Consider the following 27807-nt stretch of genomic DNA (forward strand, 5'->3'; position numbering starts at 1 on the left):
CTTGAAAAAGTCGAAAAATGCCTACCTCCTAAGTTCAAAATTTACTTCAAAGCTACAGTCATCAAGACAATGTAGTACTGCTATTAAGGATAAATATATACATCAATGGAATAGAATTGAGAACCCAGAAATAAACCTGTGTATTTCTGGTCAGTTGATTTTCAAGATAAGTACCAAGTTTTTCTTTAAAAACCCATGTATATGTATGTAAATATAAAAGAATAGACAATAAAACAAGCAAAAAGGGCAGATGGGTAAAATAAAGGAATATCCAGCAAAGTCCATAGATGACCACAGAAATGTCTTACAAAATAAAGTTTAAATATTGCTGATGTTAGGTCAAATTCCAACACATTGTATTTAAGATTACGGTTTTTTAGTTTTGTACATTTTTTTGGAAATGTACAAATAAATGTACATTTATTATGAGAAATATTTCTGTTCACCATGTTAGAAAATAACTCTCACAATAGCTATCTAGACTTGATTTCTTCTTGTACCTTCAAAGTTAAAAGTTTTCTAAATTTTACATTTAAAAAAAAATTCAAGGATGGGAAAAGGGATTGACTGCAAATAGGCAAATTGTTTTGGGGTAATGAAAAGACATTAAAACTGGATTGTAGTGATGGTTACTACTCTGTAAATCTACTTAATATTACTGAATTAAAATGGGTAAGTTTTATAGTATGTAAATTATGCCTCAATATAGCTATTAAAAATAATACAATAGGAAAAACATTTCATTTTTAAAATTTTTAAATATATTTTTTTATTTTTTAGGTGAGGCAACCTTTGGTTGACCTCACAGGTTGCAAGGACCTTGTGAGCTTACAATCCCTTATTTTTTTATTTTTTATGCCTACAGCACCTGGTCTTCCTAGGTGGTCTCCCATCCAACTATTAACCAGGCCTGACCCTGCTTAGCTTCCAAGATCAGACAGGATTAGGCTTGTTCGGGGTAGCATGGCTGAAGACTCATTTTTTAATATGCTTTAATATCTAAAGGATAATTGGAAAAGCTGTTTTCTCTATTTCTCCTTTTACTTACCAGGTATGACTTCTGGGTAACCAATTTTCTTTCCCAACTTTTTCAATACAGAATTTCTGTGGTCCATTGCTCCCTAAAACATAGTGAAATCACCAACAGTTTGATAATGAAATGGTTCTCAAATTGTGATCCCCAATCCTGTAGTAGTAGCACCATCACTAGGGAACTTGTTAGAATCACAAACCCATAAGCCCTATCTCAAGCCCACTGAACTGAATTGGAAACTCTATCGGTGAGGCTCAGCAATGTGTTTTTAATAAGCTTCCAGGTGATTCTGATGAGTGCTAAAGTTTGAAAATCATTTTGTTAATATATGCCCAAGAAAATGCAGTTTTATCTAGCATTCCTTAGCCAGAATAACAGAACGTTATAATTAATAATAACACGTAACAGAACACTTGAAAAGCTTAAGTTTTAGTTTTAAACACAATAGGGAAACTTCAATCCACTATCTTACACAATAAAAGCTAATTTAAATATAAAACTTTCTAAAATGTAAACAACCTAGTGATTATTAATAATGCATGTCCATGTAAGTCTTATAGAGCATACCCTGGCACACTTACATCCAATTCTTGCCTCTCATTTATCTTCTGTTGGAGATAGCTGTGAATGGTGATCTAAGGCACTGGTTTTCTAAAAGGCTACTACTGCTCCCTAGGAAGCATTTGTTGGTGGTCAGTGATTGGTAGTGCTGCTGGACTTTTTAATTAGAAGGGATAGGCAATGTGTCAGGATAGTCATACTCAAAGAATATTTTCATGTCCCATCTAATTAACTACAGTATAAATATAAATTGGTAATAATTTTGTATCTAAATAAAATCAAAATGTTTTCACAAATGGCTATGTGAAAAGTCCAGTAATATAGGAAATGGTCATTTTTAAAAAGGACAGTTACAATGATTAAATAATTAAGCTTGAAATTACTAAATAGTTTACTTGATCTGCATGTTTTCACTACTCAATATATTATAGCATTTCTAATCATATACATAGAAAGTTTCATTTAATAGTGCTAATTAATATTTAACAGAAGATTAAAGATTGCTTTTAATTCTAGGCTTAGAATCAAATATTAAAATAGAGAAAAATAAAACAAAGGGATCTTAGTGTATTTCATACAAATATGTTCTATTATTAGCAATCATCCTGAATGCTTTCTAAAATTTAATGGAAAGGTAAGGCATCAAGTTGTAAACACACACTGAAATGTTTAGGTTGCCTGTTGTTTTCAATCTTACTCTGACACTGTGCCTAAACCACTTATCTTCTATATAGACTCTTGCACTTATGTTCCTATTTTCAGCTTATTTCAGCTTTCAAATGATACAGTCTCTGAGGTCTTTTTACATATCAGTGTAGTGTAATTTCATGATAGACACTACACTTTAAAATAAGATTTACCTAATTTTTCTCCACTTTGATTATCTATATTTTATTTTGGCAGGTATATTGTCCCTACTGCATTTGGGTTACTTCCTTGTTTTTCTTATATTTATTTGTTTATTATTTCTTACCTTTTCTATCTGTTCTTTCATATTACAGTGCTTCTTATACAGAAGGGCTTCTGATCGTCCCTTAAACCTTTTCTTTTAAGTAGGAACAAATATCTGACTACTTATTTGTGTCTTCTAACATAGCTGTTCCCAAATATACATACATGCATTGAAATATTATTTCATTATAAATTACTTTTTAATAATTTCTAGGTTATATTACAGTTAGTACTATGTATATGTATTTTTTTTGTAGACTGTAGATGTTATTTCATATTTACCAATTTCATTCCAGAATATTAAAGAGGACATCATAAATACATTATAAAAATGGGATGTTAGATCTGGTAAGGTCGAAAACCACCATATTAAATTATTATATACATTAATCATACAACTTTCTACTCCTACACTGGATGGAAGGTTAAACCACCAGATGGCCTCTAAAATTCTATGAACCACAATCTTCATGGTCTCTGCCTTCCATGGGTATTCTTCTGTGTTGTTTTAGACAGCCCCACTCAACCACAAATATTACTGCCAAGAACAAACCTAGTTCTCGCCTCTTTAATGATCACATTTCCAGGTTATGCCGAGAAGCGAGCACCAATAGTTTCTTCATTTTGGTCACTACTTATCTTCCCAAATCTTAACATGGTTTCTTTTTCAAACTAGAGCACATTCTTAAAGATGCCCCTCTACAAAACCATACTTAGAAATCATCCTCTCTGTAGCACTGGATTAACCTCCCTTCTATATTGCTGCTGAATGAGAATATTTATTTTTCTTCTTCACTCTCTGGTCTCTCCTTTATGTCTGCCTCTAGGCTATTTCTGTCTTATCCCTAAATATAGGTGTTTTAAGCACTGCCTACCCTTCACTGTATTCTATTTCTGCAGAAGCCCACACAATCTCACAGCTTCAAATGTCACTGCTCTGGTAACTCCTATTTTCCCTCTCTACCCTCTAAACTCATACTTTAGTAACCTACTACCCCCACCTCCCTGCCCTGAATAATTTCTACTTCATTGTCTGGCAGTCACCTTAAACTCAGTAGGGATCAGAGTGTTCCACTCAGTGGAGCTCATGGATCCGGGTAAAAAGCAGAGTGGGAATTAAGTACAGAGGGGCAACAGCTGGGCATTAGCAGCCCCAGTTGCCAAGCAGGAGGATGAGATATGGAGCGGGTAGCAACCCCCACACCATCTACCCAGACACAGCGCACCCTCCCCCGACCCCAGATCCTCCCAGACTTAGGGGAATTTGTGCAACCAGTAATGAAACATAATCCATGAACAAGTACCACAGGCACTGGGACAGAGGGGATCTGATCCAGGATCAAATATACAGTATATTAGACAGAATAAAAGTTTACACAAATCCAGGTCAACTGTGACTAAGAAAATAGTTGCACTTACCTTTGTTATTTCTGATAAGCTGTATATAGAGTGATGCAACACCGGTGTGATAAATAATTTTCTATATAGGAAAAGTGATCCTGTATACATACATACCCATGAGGTCAGCAAATCCTCCAACTGGCAATCGGCAGGTTCCAGTAACAAACTGTAGAAGTCTCATTCTCTTCTCATTATCAATTTCTTTAACAAACTATTAAAAGCACATTTAAAGAGATATATAGGTCATATTTCATGTTTAGCATACTAAATTACAAAGAAAAATAATCATTTCAAGTCTTAAATGAACTCCCAGGGTCAGATACACTAATGACTGCGGATGGAGGAGCTTTTCCATCTTTGTCAAAGCCCCACCAATCTTCCCCTATAGAAATCTTAGGATCACATCCTTACAGGGAAATAGAAAAAGAAGGGTGCTCTGGGTCCAAGAGCAGTCTTGTTCAGTCTCAAGATCAGCTCTTCTAAGGCAGCACCTTCTTTTTCCCCCTAGATCTACCTGTCCTATAGGATATTCATGTGGTTTCACAGGACACATTGCTTGAATGAGTATAGTTTCTTTGATTCTATTAACAAATGAAATTAAACTCACAAAATTCTGATCCAGATGTACCCTAATAACTTCCTCTCTCCATGTTCTTTAAGTATTGGTGTAGCTAAGAGTTGTCAGAATTATGTGGCCTTTGCTTTGACTCAAACATTAAGTTTTTGGAGAATGCTTTTTAGCCTATAGCAAAAGTATTTTGGCTGAGCCAAATATTTTTTTTGTAAAGAATCATTTTTATCCTATTGTATTACTATTGAGTATTTTAAAATGCTTATCCTATTTATTACCGAAATTCAGTTTATGAGCTTCTTATGAATTCCTTTCTGCGAATAGTAGAAATTTAAATTAAAAAAAAAATTTGTGGTAAACTATATATAACAAATATTTACCATTTTAAGTGTATAATTCAATAACACTGAGTACATTCACTCTGTTATATAACTACCACCACTATTTCCAGAACTTTTTCTATCACCCCAAAAACTCTGAATGCGTTAATCTTATTTCCTCACTTCCCTCTCTCCCCAGCCCCTAGTAACCTCTATTCTCCTTTGTTTCTATGAATTTGCCTATTGTAAATACTTCATATAAATGGAATCATACAGTATTTGTCTTTTTATGACTGGCTTACTTCACTTAGCATAATATCTTCAAGGTTTATCCATGTTGTGCATATGTCAGAATTTCTTTTCTAAGGTTGGATAATATTCCATTATATATACACACCACGTTTTGTTTATCCATCTACTGATGGACACTTAGGTTGCTTTCACCTTTTGGCTACTGTGAATAGTGTGGTTAGGAACACAGGTATATAAGTATCTGTTTGCATCCCTGCTTTCAAATCTTTTGGGTATACCTCAAGAATAGAATTGCTAGATCATACATCAATTCTAAATATTTAACTTTCTGAGGAACCACCAAACTATTTTCTACAGTGATGCACCATTTCACATTCTTACCAGCAATACAGGAAAGTTTCAATTTCTCCACATCCTCACGAAACATAATTATTTTTCATTTTTTCGATAATAGCCACTAATGGGTATGAAATGGTATCTCAGTGTGGTTTTGATTTGCATTTCCCTAATGATTAGTGATGTTGAAAATCTTTTCATATGCTATAGCAGACATTTTTTGAAGAGATAGCATAATGATTCCAAACCAGGTCTCTCTCCTAAGTTTGCCTTCTGAATATTATGTAATTCTTAATGAGGTATGAATGATGGAAACCATACTTTAGACAGTTCCATAAAATTCCAAAGCATTTAAATTAAATGCAAGGGAATCTTAATGTCTGGAATTATCTTATACTCTGGGCAAAGGCACACGGTATGTGTTGCTTACTTGGTAATAGTCTTAAAAGGATGCTGTTATAATCTGTATTCATTTGTTGTAATGAATGATGAAATGAGGAGCCTGAACATACTGATACATTTTGTTCATGACTCAATCATATACATGGCAAAAAAATTCTTTAAAATTATGGGATGTTTGTCAATAAGAATAAACAGACAAACCTGCCAAAACCACATGATTTGTTTGCTTGTCCTAGTGTAATGACGGTAAATGGCATGTCTTTGCCAATCATTCAGATCAATCTCTTGCATTCCACATAAAAGAACCTATAGGGATGAAAAAGACAAATGGTTTCTTCAGGCAATTGTATAATCTATATAAAAATGCTAGACATAGGTAAGAAAGGACTTATATTAACTTTCAAAAAACAAGTTAATCAGGAAGCTTTGGTTTGTAAACTATATCAAGAATTATAGTTACAATTATATATATATTCATGGAGGCTGAGTTTCCATGTATGATGTCACATATACACATGGTTAAATAAGTCATTCATTGTAGAGAGGTACTGAGAGTAATATTTTTTGGTAATACTTTTATATAATTAGATAAATTATGGACCTTTTAAGCCACTGGGGATATTTCAAAACATCTTGCCTACATAAAAAATACCACTGCCACTGGAAAGATGGGAAAGTGAGTTGAAAGCAGACAACGGAAGGCATTATTTACCAGTATACTGCAGAGGAAAGAAGAAAAACTCATTACCTCTAGTTCCTTTGCATCAAAGTACTGCAAATACTGCTGGGGAAGAATTTCATTAAAGCCCTCAAAGAAAGCTTGTGTCTGTTCTTCAACACCTCGAGACAACCTCCATTCGGCTACCATTCTAGTAAATAGATATTTAAAAAGCTATTAGGAAGTTTAGATTTTACCTTTAAATTCTGTGTATAAAAATAATTTTTTAAAACTTTATTATGAAAAACTTCATATATATTTATATATGTAATATATATGTAATATGATATATATGATATATAATATATAAAAATATATACAAATATAAATATATATTTATATTAATATAAATGTAAATATATAAAAACTATAAATATAAATATATATTTTATATATATAAAATTTAGAATATAGTGAGCCCCAACTCCATGTACAGATAACCCAGCTTTAACAGAATACCAATTTTATTTCGTTATGCCCCTACCCATGCCATATTTAAAATTTCATTTTAAACATATTCGGTATACATCTCTATGAGGTCCTCTTTTTAAAAAAAACATAACCACAATCCTATTATCATACAAAAAAGTAAATAATTACTTTATATAAAATATTCAGTGCTCAAATTCTAATAATAGACTCAATTTTTTAACATATTGTTTGAATCAGAATTTTAAAAAAGTTCATATATTGCAAAAGTCTCTTAAGCTTCTTTTAACTTACAGGTTTCCCCTTGTAATGTTTTTTAATGAAAATATTTTTAATGAAAATTCTCTACTAAACATTCTTAGATTATAACTTTGACTTTCTTCTAATGTTCATCTAAATAGAAACATGATTAACAGTTAAAATCACAACAAATATAAATTGTTCTATTTTATTACAGAATATTTACTTTTTAACAATTTTTTTTAGGCAAGGCAACCCTTGGTTGACCTTACAGATTTCAGTTTACAATCCCTTATTTTTTATTTTTTAGCTTTTACACCTATAGCACTTGGTCTTCCTAGGTGGTCTCCCACCCAAGTACTAACTAGGCCCGATCCTGCAAAGCTTCTGAGATCAGACGGGATCGGGCTTGTTCAGAGCAGCATGGCAACAGATTACTGTTTAACAATTTTAATAAGCAAATAAATGTGTATTTTAGGCATCTGATTACTTGATGACAACTTAAGGCAATTAGTACTAAAGTTTGTTGAAAACTGAAATTTTGTAAAATGGCAGTGCAGGTTGTATTGGACTAATTCTCCTGGTGATATGATTATAAACTCTGGGCAAATTATGGAAACCCAAATGGCATCAGAGAGAAACCAAAGGAAGGCAGAAACTGGTGGGGATGAGATTCTTGAAGGACGTTGACACACTGGAATTGATCCACATTTAATAGGCTTTTTCCCTAAAGACACTTCTCAGTTCATACAGAGCACTGGGGAATAGAGATCAAACAGAAAGTAACAGTCTTATTGGGTTGAGGGGACATGAGATAGGGAGCTTAAAGCTGCCAAAGCTGCTATGGGAAAACCCCAGAAAGAATGAAGACAAATAGAGGAAGTTCCCAAGTCTGCATAGAAATTTACTCCAAAGCCTAAACTGACTCCTAAATACACATGTATAGGATGAGACTCCGGAGAACCTCGCGTAAAGCAACAACTGGAAAGCCAAAGACCCAGGTAGAAATTTCAGCAACTATCTAATGCGGGAGGGACAGAATTTAAGAGTTTACATCTCACCTAGTTACGTGGCAAACACCCTTTGCTTTCCATTGTAAAAAAGTAAGGACCGCGTCCGAGAAATAAAGTTATGTTTTCGGATTAAAGGCAAAATGGAAATAGACCAGCTCTAGCTAGCTTCAACAGGATCATTGTGATCTACCGTTAACTTAACTGCCTATCAACACCAAAACTCAATATTCTTCAGAGAAAGAAAAAGAATCCAGAGTCTCTGTCAAGTATCTCTCTTATCTCTCTCTCTCTCTCACACACACATACACACACACACACTACATATGCAAAGAATCAGAAAAATGTGACCCATAACCAAGCTAAAAAAGTCTGTTTCTACAGACTATGGCCCACAGATGGCCTAATACTGAAGTTAGCAGACAGACTTTTAAAAAGCTCTTAAAAATGCATTATAGAATTTATAGAACAAGATGGACAAAATGAGTAAAGAGAAAGAAATTTTTAGCACAGAAACTCTTAAAAGAACCATATGGAAATTATAGAATATCTGAAATGAAAATTTTATTGGATGAGCTTAAGAGAAGTGAATTCAAAGACTGATAAAACTGATCCAAACTGAAAAAAGATTAAAAAATATATATACCATCTGAGAACAATGAAATGATATCAAAGGTTAACTACACATTATAACTGAAGTCTCTGAAGTATGCAGACAGGGAATCAAGCAAAAGGAACATCCACAGAGATAAAGCCCCCCAAATGGCATCATTTGCAGTTACAAGAAGCTCAAAGAGGCCAAGAAAGATAAACAAACAAAATTACAATTGGATATATCAGCGGCAAAATGCTAAAAACCAAAATTAAAATCTTTTAAAAGAGAAAAGAAAAAAACACACTTTGTTCAGAAAAACAATGGCTTACATAATCAAAAACAATAGAAGCCAACAATGGAATGACATACTTAAAGAGTTAAAAAAAAAAACCATAAATCTAGAATTCTAAATCTAGTGACAATATCCTTCAAAATTGATGGTGACATAAACATGTTTTCAGATAAAAGCTGAGAGCATTTATTGCCAGGAGCTGCACACTAAGATAAATGATAAAGTTTTTAAAGATGAATGGAAATCATAAGGGAAAAAGAGATGTGTGGGAAGAAATAAAAAGAACCAGAAATGTTAAAGTGAATAAATATAAAAGACTAAAATAATATGTATTATGAGGTTTATAATGTAAGAAAGTATGACAATAAGCACAAATAGCTGGAGATAAATAAAATGATATTATGAGACTCTTATACTGTATCGGTAGTATAATATTAAGTATAAATTATATTTTATATATTATTAATATATTAATAGAATATTAATTATAAATGATAAGGATGCATATTATTATAATCATTAGAACACACCCTAAAAAAACTAGAGGTATAGTTAACCAACAGAAACAATAATAAAACCAAACTGAAAATTATTAATTCAAAAGAAGGCAGAAAAGGAAGAACAAAAGAAATTTAGGGAAAAATAACAGCAAGATTTAAGATTTAATTCTTAAGCCAACTATCAGTAGTAACATTAAATGTAAATGTACTACGCAGTACAATTAAAATGTAAAGATTATTAGACTGGATAAAATTAATAAGACCAAAGAACACACTGCTTATATGATTTTTTTTGGTCTCTCTCAAAGCAGCATACTTTATATACAAAGACACAGGACTGAAAGTAAAGAATGGAGGAGGGTATACCATGTAAATACTAAGTACAAGAACGCTGGAGTGGATATATTAATCTTTATAAAGTAGAAAAGTAGGCAAGGGACAAAAAGTATGAACCAATGTAAAACATAAGAGGATATTTACCATAAACCATTATTTTACTTAAAAATTTTACCTGATCTTTTTTCAATATGCCCCATGAAAATATCTGCATATTAATTTGAGATTCTTTTTAACGACATGTTACATGGCATAGTGGTCTTAGAATTGGTATTTCAAAGGGTGATCCAGCATTACTTCTACTATTAAAATTGCAACTTTTGAAGAAAAAGTTCTATATGACTAGAATTCTTTTCTATGACTTTATAAATCTTCAAAATTCTGATTAAATAGAAAATATACCAGAAAGAGGGTATAAAAATCATAGCACCACTAGACTACTTCTTTGTAAGATTTTGTTTGAATTAACCCACAGGATAGTTCCTCTACCCTCTTCCTCCACAAGAACCTGTCCTACCTCTCTCACTATTTTGTCGCCAGACTTGTTGAAAAAGGAATTTAGACTGTCTACTGAATATAGTCCTTAATGTCTTGCAGTCTGGCTCCTAATCTACCACCGGTCTAACTGTTCTAATTGTTTCCTTAAGGATTATTATAACTGAATAGCTGCTACATCTGCTAAAGAGTCTTCATTTTCCTTGGCTTTTGAAATGCAGTATATGACAGAATGGGATATTGACTCTGACAGCACCACACAAACAAAGGCTACTCTTCCCTAGTTACTCTTTGTGACTCATGCTTTCCAGCCTCCATCTCTCTGCTCATAACATCTCTCATTTCTGCAAAACTGAATCCTCCCCAATTTTCAAGGCTCAACTTAAATATCATCAGCTACTCGCTTCACGATTAGAACTACATGTATCCCTCCTTTGACTTCCAATAGCACTTTCCTTGTTCCTCTTTCAACACTTACAAGGTAGAAAAATGATCAATTATGTCCTTAATAATACACAATCAGTCCTAATAATGATTAGTAAAAAGGCAAAAATTATTTTTTGAAATATAGTACACTAATATTGCCAATTATGAATGTACTGTAATCCAGCAGAAAGACTAAATTATGTCAAAAGAAGAATTCTCTCACCTGATATATTCTTCTTTATTTTCTTCTGTTACAAGGATATTGCCGCCATTGGGTTTCAAATCATGACTCTTGATTTCACCCAAAATTTCTTTATCAACAGAGAAGTACATTTCTAATCCACATTCCTCAATATTGTTTTCTCTGCACAAATAAAATTTACACTATTTGTTTAGCTAATTAAAACATATAAAAATTTTAACTAAAGGACTATGTTCTTAAATAATTACTATTAAACCATAATATGAAAATAATAAGAAAATTATAAATTATGCTCTAAAGTCATATTTTTGCCTAAGATTTTGGGTGTATTTCTGTAAAACTTATCATACTGAATAATAAGTCGAGTTTAATGTAGACCATTTAAATGTAATAAATCAGTTATATGCTTATAGTTTAGATAAATTACCAACACTATAATGAAAGCATATAGACTATATTTTGATAAATAAAATGGAAACACACTTACTTAACCCAGATGAGAGAATTGTAAAATTCTGGATCAACAGATTCTAAATCCTTGAGTCCAACTGGTTTGTTCAAGATACGCTTATAGAATGGCAAAGAAAAGCCTGTGTCTATGAATTTCCCATGGAACAGAGCCTATGCAAAAAAATAATACCATTTAAGATAATTTTATAACAGTCACTGTATTTCAGAATGTTAGATGAGTTCTTCATTTAAAAAAGGCTCCCCTGTCATATGCGCTATTAGGCATATTTCTAGGAGAAGGGCAAATATAACAAACCCAATCATAGAAATATCTTAGCATTGAGAAAATTTCAGATAAGAAAGTTAAACAATGCTTTAGTATTGCTGAATTAGCAAAGTAAACACAGTTCTCCAACTGTACTTACCATGGCAATAAACCTTCCAATAAATCGAAAATATTTCAGGTGATCTGGATTGATGTAAGAAGCGGGGTTTATCTGCAAGCAGTAGTTATCCTTCCCTGCATATTCAAACAGGCAATACATTGGGTTCAACACCTCATGTGACAAAAGAAAGAACCATTCTCTGAAATCAAAAAAAAAAAAAAAAAAAAAAAAATTAGGGTGAAAAATCTTGTAAGTAACCATGCCAACAAATCAATGTGCAGTGCTACAAAGTTCTCAGGAATCTACACTCAACCGGTCAGTTTCCTAATCTCATGTTGCTTTTTACTGTTTCTGTTCAAACTGACATCTATTTTATGGAGATATTTACACAGTGCTTATTATTATATTTCAAAGAATCTAAGACATCATCAACTTTAAAGACATCATTATTTGATGAATTACTAAAAATTTTTTTCCAATTATAATTGTGAAACACATGCCAATTTCAGAAACATTAAAATATGAAAATATTAGTCTTAGAATCGATGAAATAGTATACATGGGCAAGTTTAAACTGCACTTTTGACTCATGTGGTTAGAGCAGCTAAAATGAGTCTAATATTATTCCATCTATTACTAAGACCCACAGTGATCCTTATCAAGTACCACTGCTCTCTAAATCCTAGACAAATATGAAAAAAAAAATCCATTTCACAGAGGCAATAACACTTAATTCAAGCCACTCATTCATTAGAAAAATACCGAAAAGTCCTAATTCAAATGCTGTGAAAATACCAACCACTATTAACATAAGATTATAGTTACCAATTAATATAACATGAGTGGGTCTGGAAGAACAGCAGGTGGAGCAGATCTGGGGCAATACATGTGATATCATCTTGTGTCTGAGATTACTTTTCCTATTAGTTCATGGCCTCTGGTGGTAATGCTGCTTAACACTTTAAAACTGCTAGTTGATTTTCTAATTAAGAATGAGTAAATTGCCTTCCTCCTAAACTATCTCTAACCTGTACAAAATCAAATGTTTCTACTCATTTGCTATTTACCTGTGACTTCATACATTTTGAAATGTGAACTCTGAAACACAACAAATAAAAACTACTAAACCACCAATTAGTGAGTACACAAAGATTCAGGGTCTGAACTAGGTTATTAATAAACAGTATTTTTACTCTTCACAATAATCCTAGAAAAGTAGATATAACTATTTTTGTTTTACAGATGAAGATATTTGCCCCAGGTTGTACTACTGAGTGTAGTAAAAGGATTCCAGTCCCGTCTTGACTCCAAAGTCCTTGCCTTTCCACACTGCCACTGCTACATAAAATTTTAACCTGATATAATATGTTGTTATGAAATAAGCAAAGCAGTCTATCTTCTAGGGTTTGACTAGAAGCTCTAATATTAAGAAAGCAGAATTAAATTTTTCAACTCCTATTTTAAATAGCCTTCTATATTCTCAAAAGATATACTAGTTTCAGTTGGGAATTGAGTGATTATTACCTCTATCAGTAATCTGTGATGGGGAAAATGACCTGATCACTGTAGGGCCTTGCATGCTCTGTGGAACAGATATAAGGTGGGAGATTGAATGCTAGTTTCTGGTTTGATGATGCAAAGCTTGTATCCAGGCTCTACAACTTAGTTTATGTGTCTTAAGTAAGTCTCTAAATCTCACTTCTACCTTTAAAATTCTATCTCACAGGGTTATCCTGAGGATTAAGTAAGTCATGTGTGTGAAATCAACTAGCTGAACCTCACAGTACTTTCTTAATTAATGCTGGTGAAATTCTGTAGCCTCGGAATAAAGGTACAATAATTTGCTGTATCTCACTTTCCTGAAATATAAGATTGAGAAAATAATACTTGCAAGCAAAGTATAATGATACCTTTGGAGGAAAGGAACTAAGTTCTGAGTATTCATATTATCACTACCTTGCTACACCTCCATAATCTAAACCTTCTTCTCCTGGAAAAATCACCCACAAACGTCTTCGGAGATCTTGGGGACTGAAGCTCATTATCTACAAAATAATAAAGTAAAAAAGAATTGGTAAAAGCAGTTGTTGAAACACCATTCTACCACTTCCGGGTTTGAAATCTCCCTCATTATAGGTAACTTAAAATTCCCCATGACATAGAACAGTATTTGTGGTCTAGTCAACACTATAAATACAGAAAATACATTAAAGTTTCTTAATATTTTATATATTAATACATATCTACATCTTTACATGCTTTATACATATATAATTTTTTAAAATGACCCTACTATTATCTTACAAAATTGTTTCTCTTGCTTGCTTAAGAGCAGGATAACTGTTGGCATGGTCAGAGGTCCTTTTGTTAGTTTGTTTTGGTTTTGGCAGGTTTGAGTTTGTTTTATAACCCAAAGGTATACTAATAGCTATTGGCTAACTTGGAAATGAAAAACAGTGGCTGCAAAGAGAATGTAGTTAACTTTAGAAACTCATTCTCAGTAGGAACCTATAAATACCTGAAAAATCTACTCAAATTTTTGTGTCTCACTACAGTGGTTAATAAGATTTATCTTCATATTTAATCACAGTAGATTTAATAAGCTACAACTAATGGCATTTGGGTTCTTCTTTTGTAAAACAAATTACTGGCCCAATTGGGGCCAGTACATTACAGATATTAATTACTCTTCAAAGAAAAATAACAGGCCCTGGAGAGAGGGAGAGAAGCTGATACAATGCCTCTATTTTAGGAAGTGATAAGAATGAAATCTCACATGTAAATATCCAGAGAGGCTAAGTAACCTGTTTACATCAGAGCTCTCTCAGTTCCCACAAAACTAATATATCATTTGAATGAATTCATATCTCATTCAAGCAAAAAAATCCCTTATGCAACAAAAAATTTAATGTTTATGACATGCTTTTGACAAATATTCTACAAATACTATAGGATAGATACATAGCAATGCAAATGAGATGTTACAGGTTAAAAATATCCTCTTTTGTTGTTCTTTTCTTGCTCCCTTTGGCTATTTCTTGTCCTTAGGGCTGCTCCCCAAACCCTATGGCAGTCCCTGCTCTCTCTTGCTGTTCCGCCAAACCTAAGATTGTTCTCTTGGAAATTCTGGTTGCTCCTTTGCACCCTGTGTCTGATACCTGGGGATTCACTTTCCTTTGCACCCTGTGTCTGATACCTGGGGATTCACCATTCCTTGGAAAAAAATACTTTTAAATCTTATCCTTTAACAAATACCTAATATAAAGGAAAATTTTTTTCTCCTGCAATTTCCCCCATAAGCACTTGTGCTAAGTTAATAAAAACATTGACTACCAAAAACAACTTTTCCAACAGTTATAAAAAAACTGATAATTTTGCTATCATATTTGTCACTCGTCCAAAGCAATCTTTTTTTTTTTTTTCAAGTTTTTACTTCACACTTATTTAATAAATGTCAAATCTAGGATGAAAATTTTAAACAACTGTTTTTGTACCATCTGGTCTGTCATTCTGCAAAAGCCTTTGGTTTCCAAAGATAAAGGGGAATTTAATCATGTTTTGCAGATTTCAGCACCACTATAGGCAAATTATGTTCCAAGAAACTAGCCCAAGAAACTATTCAGTGACTATACAGTGGTTATGAATATGAAAATTAGAAATAGGTAATAATTGGGGTGGGGAATGGCCTTGGAAACTTATTTCAGATCAAGGGAATGATTCATAATCTTCTAAATGGCTTTAGCCAACCTCTGCTGCTAAAAAGCTATCTGCTCCTACTTAGCCGGGTGCTAACTGGTTTTTCCTTTCAATGTAAATAACTGAGTTTCCAATTAGGAAATAAACATAACAGTTTCTGAAAGCAAGTAGCCAGCTACTGTCGACTATCTTAGAAAATCGCTTTCCCCTTTGCAGTCATTCAGTGTGGCACTTCTTGAAACTGTAGCTACCACAATTTTCACAGGGGCTTGATAATAAAGAATCACGACCAGATCTGGCCATAAAACAAGGACTAACTGGATGTTTTCACATTAAGACATTTTTCTTTGGTCCTCTTAATCTTCCCTATGACAAAATCACTTAACATTTAGCTGCGGCTGGTTGATAAAGTTGCAAAATAAAGGTAAATAGTAAATCAACTCAGGTTCCGAAGACAACTAAAAAAATTTGTGATGACTTCTGAAAACATCTTTTTACAGATATTGCCACCAATCACCAATTTACTTTCTTTTCTATTATTTTTTTAATTATAAGAGTACGATGCTTAAACCTACACTCAATTTTTTTCTTATAGTAATAGTTTTGTGGGGTTTTAAAAATAAAAAAAAATGATTCATTACAACATATAAAAAAAGAGTACCATGCTTATTGTAAAATTGCAAGTATTACAGAACTATAGAAACAGTCTTTCCCAGTCCTTTTCTACCCATCCAATAATTTTCATATAAAAGCCTCTTTTCTTACTTAAATATCTATTTCAAATCAAACACGTAGTTTAGAAATGGAAACCTGAAACTCACTAATCACTTTAAGTTACTCAGACACTTCAAAAGCAAAAAACACACACAAAAAACTATCTGCATGTTTCTAAATTTTAAGTACTAAGGTAGCTGGCAATGAGATTAGACTTAATAATTCAAGGACTTCAAATCAAAAAGTTTCAAGACTGTTTAGACTTAAAGGTGGTTCTGGTCTGGCAGCCAGAGACAAACTAGTGAGTGGATAAAACCAGTACCTGCTGAAAGGAATCCTCAAACAATGTTTTCCTTGTCACTGTAATCTTTATGTGTTGTGGCATGGCCAGTTGCTGAAATATAAGAATGACTTAAGTCAACTCTCACCATTAAAATGGCCTATCAAAAAACCAAGAGGATAAAGTTTTATTTACTTTTGTCTTTGCTTACAGAAACAAGTAGATAATGAATTTATAATCAATAATATTTAACCATGCATTTGTGAGCATTCATGCGAATTATAGATCATTTGATATATAAGATACAGAGGAAAACAAGACTTCATATGCACCGTGCTTACTTAATGAGTCAAATAAATCTTAATTTTATTTTCAAAATGCTAATTTAGATTCTTCTTGCTTACATGGACTAAGTTAGAGTTTGAAGTTTAAAAACATTTATCACAGTAACATTTAGAATAGCACATTAATTTTCTTTAGGACCTATAGAGAAATCATTATTTCAGTAAATATTTACTTATACATCAGAAATAACTGATCACATCTGAGAAAAATACTCTGAATATAACCACATGTAATATATGTATTATGTATCTATCAAACTGATATATAAATGTAGTTATCTATCAAAGTAATTTATATCAAATGCTAGCTATGAAAAGAGCTGATTATAATTTATACATAAAATGTTTTAACTCATTTGAGGACTTCTGCAATCTGAAAGTAATGAGTACTGAGAAGAAAGCAGCAATGTTTTCTTATTCGAATGGTTTCAAATTTATTCTTCTGGATAACAGAAGCCACAAAATTATCAAACTGATAAATCTCTTTCTTTGCCGTAAGAATAGGAGAAAGTGATTCTGATATTTCTCATTTTACCTGTTGTCCTATGGGTTCTTTTTTTCGCAATCAGCGACTGTGTAACATAAGCAACATAACAACAGAAAGGGAGTATAGAATTATAGTCCTGATACTAACCTGACACCAGAACCGGAAATACTGAAACTTTGCCTTGAAGTCTCGTACGTAGGCTATCTGGGGTCCATTGTCTCTGAGGAAGAATGTTAATATCACAGTTGCTTATAAGACGAAAAAGTGTAGGAAAAGCAAAATACAACAACCCTTCAGTACTTAGCAGTCAAATACAAAAATAATGTAGTACAGCATACCCCTACCAACAGGACTATTTCTATTTTTAAATTAAAAGACAAAAATTAATTTTCATCTTTTTAAGGCCATTATTGTGGGATTTTTCTTATATACAGTCAACAGGGGTAGGTAAAGTAGGTTCAATCTGAGAATGTTGTCTATCCCCAAATCCATTCTCTCCTTTGTCCTTAAGTCAGACTCCTGATTTTTACCTGGGCAGACTGGTACCTAAGATAAAGATCACATTTCCCAGTGTGACTGTGTGACTTAACTATGGCTAATAAGCTGTAAGTGGAAGTGTTATATAGGATGTCCAGCCAGGAAGGCTCTTTTAAAGAGAGCTGGGTAGCTAGAAGTGATTTTTTTCTCTTTCCAATTTGATACTCATTTTACAGCTGCAGTGTAACTATGATACCTCAAGTTTTCAGTAGCTATCACAATCTATGAGGTAACCTTGAGGATAGAGATCATGGTCTGGGATAGTAGAACAGAAAGAAAGAAGCCTAGGTCAATGACACCATGGGGCTACCAAGCTAACCCTGAAACTTCTTATCACTGGCTTATTTGCTTTTTCCCCTGAACTACTTTTAATTTCATTTTCTAAATGTTCAATGTAACAATAAATTGACCTTGTATATTGACTTTGTATCTGGTAATACTGTTAAATTCACTTACTAGCTCTAGTGGGTTTTTTTTCTAGATTCCTTATGATTTTCTATATAGACAATTATGTTATCTGTATGAACAAAAAAGACAGTTTTACTTTTTCCTTTCCTATATATATTTAATTTCTCTTATCTGATAGCACTACCAATACATTATTGAATAGAAGTAGTGACAGTAGATTCCCTTGTCTTATTTGTGATCTTAAGAGGTATTTAAATCATCATTAAATGTGACGTTAGCTGTAGGTCTTTTATAAATACAATTTCTCAGGTAAGAAAGTTTCCAAGACAGCTAAGAGTTTATCATAAACTAGCATTGTATTTTGTTAAGTACTTCCTTGAAATGATCATAATTTTTCTCCTTTTATCTGATAATGTGATAAATTACACTATATAGTAAATCAATCTTGCATTCCTGGGATAAACTCCACATGACAATATTGTAATATTCCTTTTATATCTTGCTAAATTTGTCATTATTTTGTTAAAGTTTTTATACATATGTTTATGGAAATATTAGTCAATAATTTTCTTATACTGTTCTTGTCTGATTTTGGTATTGGAATTATAGGAGCCTCATAAAATAAGCTGGGAAGTATTCCCATTTCTAATATTTTATGAAAGGTTTTGAACATGACTGATAACATTACATATAATACTGATAAAATTTACCAGTGAAGCCATCTAGATCAAATTTTCTTTATGGGAAATTGTTTAATTATAAATTCAATTTCTTTACCAGACATAGGACTGTTCCGATTAACTATTTCATATGTCCATTTTAGTGACGTGTATTTTTCAAGGAATTTGTTTGATGTAAATGTCATTAAATTATTCAAAATATACCACTTATCATCTTTTAATGTCTGTAGAATGTGTAGTGATGTCTTTCTTTCACTTTCACATTAGTATTTTGTGTTTTTTTTTTTTTCTCTCAGGTTTACTAGAGGTTACTAAAATTAACCTTTTTCAAAGACCTAGCTTTGACTTCTCTATTGTTTGTTTCATTTCCATTTTACTGACTTCTGTTTTTATGCTTATTTCCTTTCTTGTACTTATTTTGGAAGAAGTTTTCTTTTTCTAGCTTCTTAAATATGGAAGCAGAGATCACTGATATTATACCTTTCTTATTTTCTAATCTAGTCTTTTAAAGCAATATATTTTCCTCTGAGGACTACTTTTGTTAAATCCACAAGTTATGTTTTTATTATCATTAAGTACAAAACATTTCCTAATTTCTCGTGGTTTCTTCTTTGAACCATAGATTACTCAGGAGTGTCTTGTGTAAGCCCCATTGGGCCATATTTTGAAATGATGGAGAGAAATAGACTTCTGTTGTATATAAGCCACTAATGTATTGGGATTTTCTGTTGTATGTACCCAAACTTAATTATAACTGAAATAAATGATTCAACAGCATCTATTTATAATTTATTTCCATATCTAAGTCATTTTTAATTTCATTGATACCTAACTGGCCTGAACTCCTAGTTTCTGCTTTAAACGTGGAAGTTTTAAAAGTATAAAATTAAAAAGTAATAAGACCAGAATTGTTCTGATATCAAAGTCAGACAAAGAAACTACAAGAAAACTTCAGACCAATACCTCTTATGTACACTAATGCAAGAATCCAACAAAATACTAGCACACTGAATTCAGCAGTATATTAAAAGGATTAATATTTTAATTCTTTTGACAAAGTAGGATTTATTTTTGAAATGCAAGGATGGTTCAACATATGAAAAATCAATGTAATATTACATATATTAATAACAAAGACAAAAACCCACACGATCATCTTAATTGATGCAAATAAAAGCATTTGCTAAAATTCAATATCATTTTGATAAAAACACTCAACACACTCAGACCAGAAGGAAACTACCTCTACAAAATAAAGGCCATGTATAGAAATCCCATAGCTCACTTTACATTCGATGATGAAAGAAAGCAATCCCTCTAAGATCAGGAACAAGGCAAGGATGTCTGCTTTCACCACATCTATACAACAGTACTGGAAGTTACAGCCAGAGCAATTAGGCAAGGAAAAAAAGGCATCCAAATTGGAAAGTAAAAATTAACTCTGACTAAAGATGTGATCTTATATACAGAAAATCCTAAAAATTCCAGACAAAAACACCTGTTAGAACTAGTAAGTAAATTCAGAAAAGCAGGACATAAAACACACAAAATCAGTTACATTTCTATACACTAATGATCGACAATCTGAAAAGAAAATTAAGAAGACAATTCCATTTACGAACAGCATCAAAAATAACAAAATATTTAAGAATTAACTTAACCAAAGGGGTAAAAGACTTGCACACCGAAAACTACAAAACATTGCTGAAAGAAATTAAAGGCTGCAGATAAATGTAAAGATAGCCTATGTTCATGGATTAGAAGACTTAAACACGGTTAAGATGTCAGTACCAACCAAAGTGAACTACATATTCAATGCAATCCCTATCGAAATCCCAATTACTTTTTTTTGCAGAAAGAGAAAAATCCACCTAAAATTCATATGGAATCTCGAGGAACCACAAAAAGCCAAAACAATCTTGAAAAAGAACAATAAAGTTGGAGGACTCATATTTCCTGATTTCAAAATTTAATACAAAGTTACAGTAATAAAAATAATGTGGTACTGCAATAAGACAGATATACAGACTAGCAGAATAGAAAGCCCAGAAATAAACTCTCACATAGATAGTCAAATAATTTTTGACAAGGGTGCTAAGACCAGTAAATGGGGAAAAGACAATCGTCAACAAATGGTGCTGGATATCCACTTGCAAAAGAATGAAATTGGATCCCTAACACCATTTGCAAAAATTAATTAAAAATGGATTCAAGGCCTAAATGTAAGAGCTAAATCTATAAAAGTTTTAGGCAGCACATAAAATGGAAGAAAATATTTGTAAATGACATATCTGATAACGGATTAATATGCAGAATATATAGAGAACTTCTAAAACTAATAAAAAATTATTGAAAAATGGGGAAAGGACTAGAACAGACATTTCTTCAAAGAAGATATACAGATAGTAAGCACATAAATAGATGCTCAACATTGTGAATCATTAGAGAAATAAAAACAAAAACCACAATGAGATATCACCTCATACCCATAGGATGGCATTATAAAAAACAAATAGAAAGCAAACTGTTGGTGTGGACTAAAAAACTGGAACTCATGTGCATTACTGGTGGGAATGAAATTCTGATACAAGCTACAACATAAATGAATCTTGGAGACAATGCTAAGTGAAATAAGCCAGTCACAAGTAATAAATATTGTATGATTACACTTATATGAGTAGTCAAATTCATAAAGACAGAAAGAAGAATAGTAGTTATTAGGGACCAGGAGAAAAAATGGATTAGAGTTATTGTTTAACGGGTACAGAGTTTCAGTATGAGATGATAAAAAAGTTCTGGAGATAAATAGTGGTTGATGGTTGCACAACAATGTGAATGTACTTAATGCCATGTTGTACACTTAAAATGGTAAACTTTGTTATATGTATTTTATCATAATAAAAAACCCTAAAGTGAACATATTAAACAAATGAACAAAAGTTACTTTTCAAAAACAGAAAAGAAAAAACAAAGTAAGGGAGCTTTTAAGTTAAAAGGTGATAGAAAAGAAAGCAAACATCGGAAATTAGGGATTAACTGGTGAGCAGTGCTAAATTAACAGTAATTTCTAAATAGTCTCATTTAGTGTTGTGTGTGCAGATGGCAAGAAATATGAAAAGACCCCAGGAGAAACTATCAGGAGAGTAACGGAAATGAAAAATATTTAGCGAACAGAAACCTATGGGTAGACCAACTCAAGAAATAGTAAGAATTGCACTACCACTCCTTGCTAATTCAGATCTTTACATCAAAATCTTGGAATAAATTTAACTTTTCATCTATAATGTTTAAAAAAACTTACAGGGCAGATTTTCCAGTGCGGGGATCTATATAGGTGGTGGTTCTTCTATTGTGGTCCACAAAATAGGGAATTCCATCCACTGTGAATCTCATTTCCCAGCCTTCAGGTAAGGGCTTTTCATTTAACTGACTATAAAACATAAGAAAAAAAACAGAATCAAATAAAAGGTGTTAGAGGGCTGCTTGTTAGCCAAGTACAGAAACTAAAAATACTCATAAATGCTGTAGTAATCTAGAAAACCAGAATTTCCAGTTGTTTGCCAGACCCCTCTATCTAGAGAACCTATAAGCAGTTAACCATGTCAATAGGTCCATCATCTACCACTCAGTCTTCTCCCACCTACTTGACCTGTATTCCCCATCTACCTAATAGCTCGCCTAAACATCCCATGATAAACAAGTTCTGCCCATTCTGCCTTAGAAGTCTTCGTGTTCATCACTATTTTCAGTTCCCAGCACGATCTTTACTCTGGCCTTTATCTCTTTTAAATTTTCACATTTAACTGGTTTTCTTTGAGTTTCGCTCTGGTCCTATTTCATATCTCTTAAGAGAGTACTAAATTAGAAATCTGATCAAATTAGTTTTCCACATAAAGTAACACCATTGTTCACCACTACCAATAGTAAGATCTAAACTATACTACCAGGTACTCACTCTGCTTCTATACTCTGTTCTCAAATCCCTTCCATGAATCCTGTGATTTCATAGCGCTTAATAATGATTTCACTATTTCCCTAAACATGACAGGATCTGTCACATGTCCAAGTGAAGGCTTTCCCCTTGTCCAGACTATTATTCCTCTACTAAAGTAACTCAGATATTCTTTATGAAGTATTCCTATCCATTTTCTTGATACCTATCTTCAGATCTTGCTTAATTTCTCTAAACTTCAGTTTCTTTGCACGTAATATAGACATTATGTCTATGTTATAAGACTATATGATGAATAAATTAGATATTACAAGTAAAAAGCTAAGCACATAGCAAGCCCTCAAATTTTAATTATTATTTTTCTTCCTACTACATATGGATCACTCTCTTCATGTTCCTCAAAGTACTTCCTTCATACTGCTAGCACAGCATTTATGAAGTATTTCAGCTTGTGTGTCTAGCAACAACTTTCCAATTGCATATATTATGAAAGTTCTAAAACAGGAACTAGATATAAGGCAATAGTGACTTAACTTGATTTTAATTTGGTATGTAGTAAAATAATTGAGGTATTAGCATATTCAAAACTGCTTACTAGTGAACCTTAGACATTTATTTTCACATTTCAAAATATTACACTAGGACGAGGAGAAAACTAATGAACGCTTTCTTTGCAATTTGTACTTGTGTATTCTGCCATAATGACAGGAAGCCTTTTTAAACTAATTAGGTATAATAAGTGTTCCAAGTTTTATTCACATTTGCCAATTTTTTTCCTCTATTCTACAGTTTCAATCTGGTGGGTCTGGTGAGAGGGTGACAGAGAGAGAGAGAGAGGAGAGAGAGACACGAACAATGGAAATGTTCAAGTTCATATCAAAGAGGAAGAAAGGGAGGGGTTGGAGGCATTCAAACTCACTGTTTTAGTCACTATTGTAGACAGGAATGTTATTTTCCTCAAGTGTATTTTAGAAGAACACAAGGCTGAGAACCATTGCCTAAACAGTATTTTGTAAATTATGTCAAAAGGTTAAGAACACTTAGCTGTATTCACAGAAGTGAATATGTCAGATAAAACAAGCTACCAAAAAATTTTAAAAGGTAACACTTTTTATTTGTTGTAATTATATTTGCAAAACAGACTTAGTAACAAGTTGTCTTAAAAACAAAACAAATTGGATAGAACTGGGTCATTTGTATTATATATTAAAATATTGATTCTAACTTTAGCTCTGAAACTTTAAAAGATCCAAGGGAGCACAAAAACTGGTAGCAGATTACAGAAAAGCGACGTGATCTATTCTAGACTTAGAGAAAGAATTTTAAAGACGAATTAGAAATGTTATCTCTGAAATTCTTAATTCTCCCTTTTAGGGATATTAAATACCCTAACTCCATTTTAAAAAAGTTGTGATTTGTTGGTACCCAGAAATAGATTTAAAATTTAATGCATACCTTTAGAATAGCGGTTCTTAACACTCTGAGCCATGGAATGTGTTAAGACTTAACCACACCTAAAGAGAGGTCTGGCCTTTGCCCTTGGCTACTGGGAGGTGATCTCTAGGCCTCTGGAATGTTCTGTCAGGAGTTTACTTGGGGACTTCTGAACACCGGACGGTCAACAACATGATTTATGATGGAGACTTTGAGATATGCTATATAAGTTCTAACCTCTAGCATAACTGAAAACTAAAGGTATTAGCTTGAACTCTGGGGAAAGGCTGGAGACTAAAGGTTAGTCATGCAGGCAGTATATGATGGAGCCCCAATAAAAACTCTGAATACCAGAGACTCATATGAGATTCTCTGGTTAGCACATAACTGTTCCACATCATTTCTGGGAGTTTGGAACCCTCTCAGACTCTGCCTTATACATTTCTTCCTTCTGTTAGTTCTAATTTTTATCCTTTCTCTTTAATAAACTTGACTGTAAATACAAGAGGCTTCAGTGAGTTCTAGTTGAGTGAGTTATCAAACCTGAAAGTGGTTGTGGGGACTCCCAAATTTGTAGCCAGTATGTCTGAAGTGAAAGTCAGAGGGACCTCCAGCTTGTGGCTAATGTCTGAAGTGAGGGCAATCTTGTGTGGACTGTGCTCTCTGACTATACACCTTGCCAAATTCCTTGCCCAATAGAACTCTCTGGTAGTCTGACTAACGTCCTTATAAAAAAGGGGAAATTTGGACACTGAGACATACACACGGGAAGAATGCAATGTCAAGACTGGAGTTATGCTGCTATGAACCAAGGAATTACCAGAAGCTAGAAGAGGCCTAGAATAGGTCTTTCCCTATTGCCTTCAGACAGCCTCGATATTGGACTTCTAGCCTCCTCAACTAGGGCACAAATTTTTGTTGTTTAAGCTACTCAAATTGTGGTAATTTGTTAAGGCAACTCTAGCAACCTAATATACATACTATTAATGTTACAAAGAAAAGCAATTATATATACCTAGTTATCTAAACATTAAATAGGCAAACTTATAAAAATGTCTCTATTAATATATTAACTAGCAAGTTCTTGTAATGAAGTGTATAAACAATTGCAGAAAGATATTTTAAAATCCTGTGATTTCTATTGGTGGCAAAGTCCTTGGTATTGTTAATTCTAGTATGGTTGTAGCCTACAATTACATTGGAAACATTCAATTTCAGGTAAAGGTCAATAAAACCAAATGTTTAATTTTTTTTCCCTAAGTCACATACTCCCTGAATTTTATCCAGTGGATCTCAAGTTGCAAAATACTGCTTTAGAATTACTAATCTGGTCTTACTTATATTAAATAGGTATTTTTGAATATATAAGTATATTTGTATGTACCAGTAAGTTCTTTTTCCTATACTCTCAAGAAACAGTCATTATATTAAAGTAGTAGTATATTTTTTCTCTTTCGAAGGTATGTGGGTGATTAATATTTAAAACATCTAGGGAAAGAGTAACTGATCTTTTTCCTAAATGAATTGGAAATAGGGTAAAATCTTTAAGAGGTTATCTAGAAACTAATAACTGAAAGTTCTTACCCTTGACTTCTGGGGTCCTCCCACTGTGTAATACGAGTGTTGTGGTTGACAAAATATACTCTTCCATTGCTGTCCGTTCTCTTCTCTTAAGAAAAAAAGGAAAGAAAAAGCAAGGCATTACAGTTAGCACAGTGTTCTTCCTCAAACTAAAATAATTAGATGAGCTGAATATCCCCACTTCTCATTGAATTATTTTATAGTATTAAAATCACTTCAAAAAGTTTAATTTTTAAAAGATTTAATTTATTCTTTATTAAATTCATATACTTATAAAGTTATAAAAATATCATTACATCCTAGAAGCTAAATAAACTTAATTTACAATGTCCTGCCCACAGACCCTTTCCATTGAATCTAACCAATAGCAATAAGAATAATTAATCATTTTAACTTTTCATACATGACCCCATTTTATCCTTTACAGTCTCAGTTTATCTTAAAGATAAATAAACTCACACAGGTTAAGTAATCTGCCCAAATCCTCAGAATTAAGTGACAGTGACAGACTGGTAACAGGCCTCCATTCAGAGATTTTTTTTTTTCACATCATATCATCTCATTTCTTAAACTATAATTGGGGGGGGAATAATTACTTGTTTATTATATGCTAGGCATTATTCAACTACAGAAGATATTGCTTCAAAATATGTCCTTAATATACCCAGTTCCCAAATCCTAAATATGTACAGTAACTTTCTACACAAGGGCTGGACAGCAGAGCTCAGTTCTTTATTTACTGCATCTGAAGATGCTGCTTTTTCCTCATCTGCCTCTTGCTTTAGAATTCTCCCTGATTTATTGTTTCCGTCCTACAAAATTTCCCCGGCTTCCATGAGCTTTCTCATTAAAGTTTAGAAGACATGTGAATATCATTTTCTCTTTTAATAACCAAATAATTTTAAAATCTTAGTATTAATATTATTCGGTTGTTTTTAATTATGGACTTCTCTGTTCCATTATCAATCAATTCTTCGAAAGACAGGTCTGAATTTTAAAAATTTGGCCAAGATGTCTCAAAATAAATAACTGACGTATTAAAAAGTAGAGAATGCATTGACTTTTTAAAAAGCAGTTTCTAAATAAACACCAATTTTCAAACAAAATTTTCAACTTAATTCCATGCTGATAAAGCCAATTTTTATTTCCTATGGTTTGAAAAGCTGGTATGTTATTTTTCAAACAACATTTATTTTGATTCTTTGGATCTTTCTTTAAGCAAGATACTATCGCAGGATGTCTTAGGCCAAATTATAAAGCCTTGTCACGTTAGTGTTTGGTTAACATTTAACTATACCTCCAGCACTGATTCCATCATTTCAAGTAGCAGTGATGATATGGGAAGATAGAAGGGATATACTGGTGAGTTTCATGAACCCACTCCTAACATCTCAGCTACTCTTTCTACATCAGCTAAGCCTAAAATGAAAACAGAACTCTAGATGTGAATATTACAGAAAAATGGGACTCTGCATCTTGTGACACACTCTGACTATTAACACTGGCTTTGCTTATCATGACATCTTGAATGTGGAAACAGTAACCAACTTTAAGGCTGTCTGTGAGGCAAAAAGCAGCACCCACAGTGCTACAGAGATGGCTACATGATAACAAAATAAGCTCATATTCTTGGTAGTCACATTAAATTTAAATTAAAAAAATATATTTGCAGAATCTAGACATTTCTTGTATCCAAATAATTTTGTAGAGTAATTTTTATCATCTACAAATAACACCCTTAGTGCATGGCTAAACATATAGTCATCTTCTATTTGTCATTTAAATGCA

General features: G+C 32.7%; 1 protein-coding gene and 1 pseudogene across 1 annotated transcript in view; both read right to left on the reverse strand.

Moving 5' to 3' along the window:
- Window positions 1–27807, reverse strand: part of ITCH (itchy E3 ubiquitin protein ligase) — a 104425-nt gene that overhangs the window by 4343 nt on the left and 72275 nt on the right. Inside the window, exons 13-24 of the mRNA XM_016162220.2 lie at window positions 26023–26107; window positions 22354–22482; window positions 17575–17647; window positions 16639–16710; window positions 13863–13951; window positions 11946–12105; window positions 11558–11691; window positions 11092–11232; window positions 6576–6696; window positions 6029–6133; window positions 4061–4157; window positions 1049–1121 (exon numbers count right to left, since the gene is read on the reverse strand). Of these exons, the coding sequence (XP_016017706.2) occupies window positions 1049–1121; window positions 4061–4157; window positions 6029–6133; window positions 6576–6696; window positions 11092–11232; window positions 11558–11691; window positions 11946–12105; window positions 13863–13951; window positions 16639–16710; window positions 17575–17647; window positions 22354–22482; window positions 26023–26107 (1279 nt within the window). The remainder of the gene's footprint in view (window positions 1–1048; window positions 1122–4060; window positions 4158–6028; window positions 6134–6575; window positions 6697–11091; window positions 11233–11557; window positions 11692–11945; window positions 12106–13862; window positions 13952–16638; window positions 16711–17574; window positions 17648–22353; window positions 22483–26022; window positions 26108–27807) is intronic.
- On the reverse strand, window positions 857–975 carry LOC118610400 (annotated as a pseudogene).

Source organism: Rousettus aegyptiacus, unplaced genomic scaffold (genome assembly GCF_014176215.1).
Source record: "Rousettus aegyptiacus isolate mRouAeg1 unplaced genomic scaffold, mRouAeg1.p scaffold_m13_p_12, whole genome shotgun sequence".
In the NCBI taxonomy this organism is placed as follows: Eukaryota; Metazoa; Chordata; class Mammalia; order Chiroptera; family Pteropodidae; genus Rousettus; species Rousettus aegyptiacus.